This window comes from Nelumbo nucifera, chromosome 2 (assembly GCF_055504915.1).
Source record: "Nelumbo nucifera cultivar China Antique chromosome 2, China Antique-T2T, whole genome shotgun sequence".
Taxonomy (NCBI): domain Eukaryota; kingdom Viridiplantae; phylum Streptophyta; class Magnoliopsida; order Proteales; family Nelumbonaceae; genus Nelumbo; species Nelumbo nucifera.
Window position 1 is genome coordinate 65,698,483 of NC_142650.1, and position 2,828 is coordinate 65,701,310.

General features: G+C 39.8%; 1 protein-coding gene across 1 annotated transcript; it reads right to left on the reverse strand.

The window, feature by feature from the left end:
• Positions 1-1,151: 1,151 nt before the first annotated feature.
• On the reverse strand, positions 1,152-2,248 carry LOC104601494 (transcription repressor OFP6-like). Its single transcript, XM_010264851.3, has one exon. The coding sequence runs from the start codon at positions 2,238-2,240 to the stop codon at positions 1,566-1,568; it is 675 nt and encodes a 224-aa protein (XP_010263153.2). The 5' UTR covers positions 2,241-2,248; the 3' UTR covers positions 1,152-1,565.
• Between the last annotated feature and the right edge of the window lie 580 nt (positions 2,249-2,828).

Genomic DNA, 2,828 nt, shown 5'->3' on the forward strand with positions numbered 1-2,828 from the left:
AAATTAGGGAATTATTCTTACTTGTGAAGTACGGATCAGTTTACAGGTAGTTGAGCTGTATTCTGTTGTAGATCTTTACCAGAAGAATGATTTTGGTTTTCTTGGTTAATAACCAAGGCTCATACTTCTATGCATTATCAAATCATGAATATTGCTTGGTGGTATCCTTGGAATTGACCAACCCCTAAAGCAGTTTTCATTTACTTCAAACTTCAATATGCTAGTACACTTTCTTAAATCATATTTGTCAAAAAAGTAGAAAAATAAAATAAACAAAAAGTAAAATTATCAAAATATGTAATAAAGTTCAACTGACCGAGAGAGACACCAAAGAAAGACCTAATAATGTTTTGGATTTATTAAAATTTCTTGTCCCACAGTTCTCTGTCCTAAGTCCTAGCCTCATCTTGAGGTGACATTAGCTAAATCTTGTCCCCCTGAAAATGACCACTTTGGTCCCTGTATTCATAAAACCCAATTCACTTAAGAAAAGCAAAAGGAAAGAACACAAATAAATGGTTGCTTGGACTCCCCCAAGCTATTTCAGGTGGAGGCAAAACCTAATTCTTGTGGCCCAAATAGTTTGAAGTAACAATCAATCCCCCATAGTTAGAGATGGGTTGTTTCTTTTCTACTTCAAACCCTCGAGGCCTCGAACATTTCATCAATGGCACTGTTCTAGTGTCCGTCCTATTGTTGTTGTTACTGTTGTTGACAGTTGACACGTAGACCTTAAGCAAAAACCCACCTACGCAAATCAGAGATGCATCACTTACCGGTGGAATATTCTGGATTATTCTCTACATCATCCCAAAGGAAGCTCTCATATTTGCGGCTAATTTTTTAATTCCCAGCGGCTTAATTACACAACACAACCATCAATGTCGAGTGGAGTTCCTTAAATTAATTTCTGCTGCAACCCATGCATGTTCGTTTGCTAATTTACAGACAAAGCTTTTATTATCAATCCGCGTAAAATTTTGACAACCCAGCAAACAGAGACAGATACACAGACTGAGAGAGAAACCCATGTTCATTTGCTATATAATTCTCAAGACTAAAACAAAGCTTTTATTATGAATCTATGTTAAATTTTGACAACCCAGCAAACAGAGACAGATACACAGACAGAGAGAGACCCATGTACATCATTTGCTAACTCACAAGACTAAAACAGAGATTTTATTACCAATCCATGTTAAATTTTAACAATCCAGCAGAGAGAGAGAAATGAAGACATTGGGAGAAAACGTGGCCTACTATGATCATAGATCTCATTAGGAGCCATGGCTGTAATACATAGAAAGCAGTAAATATACAGAAAGTTGGGAAAAAAGAAAAGAAAAGAGAACTATTACTGTTCTCATTAAAACTCATTAAACCCCATGACCCTACCCATTCGACAGCTACTGCATCATCATCATTATTATATTCAAATTCCAACGTCTAGCTTTTCCCACCGTGCCCACTTACATCATCTACGATTGCACCCATCTTCCTCACGTGACCTTCCCACGAACTAATCTAAACTCACGTGACGTACGCCGACCAGCTGGTCGGCTTCACTATGCCTGAGCAGCGAGGAACCCGTTCCAGATCTCTGTGAAGGCTCGGACGATAATCTCATGGTGGTATGGAGAATTCAGCTGTAGGAAGCAGTCGAGGAGGTCCCGGAGCTCCTCTTGAGAGTAAATTTCCTTCTCCATGATCATTTGAAGCATCGAACGCCGGAAATCCAGATATGGGTCGTCGGAATCCTTGACCACGGCCACACTCTCGCCAATTCTTCCAAAACCATTAGCCATGGTTGTGCTCCTTAGATCGTATTCAGCTTCAGCTTCAGATTGGTTGGGGGACGTGTCCATGTTCGGAGACTGTGTAGTCGTTGTGTCGTCTTCGTCGTCGACTGAGAAGCCACCTCTTTCCCAGGAGCTTGAAGAAGAGCCATAGACACCAGCTTTCTGATGATAAGTTGATGGCTTGCTCTTTGTTTTTGGGCTGAATACACCGGACAGCTTTGGCCTTCTGCAGCCACAGCTTACGTTGACTGCAACTGTGTTCTTATTGAGCTTCTTCTTGGTTGAGGACATTGTAGAACCTGGAAATTGAAACACAGAGAGAGAGAGAGAGAGAGAGAGGAGAAGTAGTTGAGAAGGAAAGGTAGTCTGGTTTGAGGCCTCTTCCTCTTCAAGCGTTGAGAGTAAGGAAGCTTGGTCGAGGCTGCTATATAAATTGCCCATGTGAGCGCGACATAGAGCGGGGCCTTCTTGACAATTTATTTTATTATAATTTACTACAACGAAAGAAAGGAAAGAAAATATATAATAAACAGGGGTATCGAAATCACGCAGAACTATGAATTTACTTAATTATAAAACATTAGTAGAATGATCTTGGGATCTCCAATGTTGAAACCCCACCGCTGGATTAGCTAACTGGGGCCCAGATTTCACACCTGAGCCCTTTATATCTTTGGCCAATCTCCCTCTGTTGTTACTTTTTTTAAGATCATTTCAACAAATTGGGAAGAGGAAAAAGAAGGACAGATAATTTCAACAAGTGAGAAGATTTTCTAGACAATGTTATCCAAATTTCTGTTCTATAGATAAACTCAAGTTGAAGCCACGTGGAGGGTGAATATAATTGGTCCCGAACTCCTGATGGTTCATCAGATAGCCAGGCAATCCTTTGTATTGTACTTGAATCTGTATCAAATGCATGCCAGTTTTGTACTATTCCTGTGTGGGACTTCTTTCTCTGTATCCAATACTGTGAAGCTAATTCAAAATTTTCAATTGGATAAAAAAAATTAAGAAATGGGTATCAGA

Excerpts from the sequence above, each read along its gene's own strand:
- LOC104601494 (XM_010264851.3), bottom strand. The coding sequence starts at position 2,240 with ATGGGCAATTTATATAGCAGCCTCGACCAAGCTTCCTTACTCTCAACG.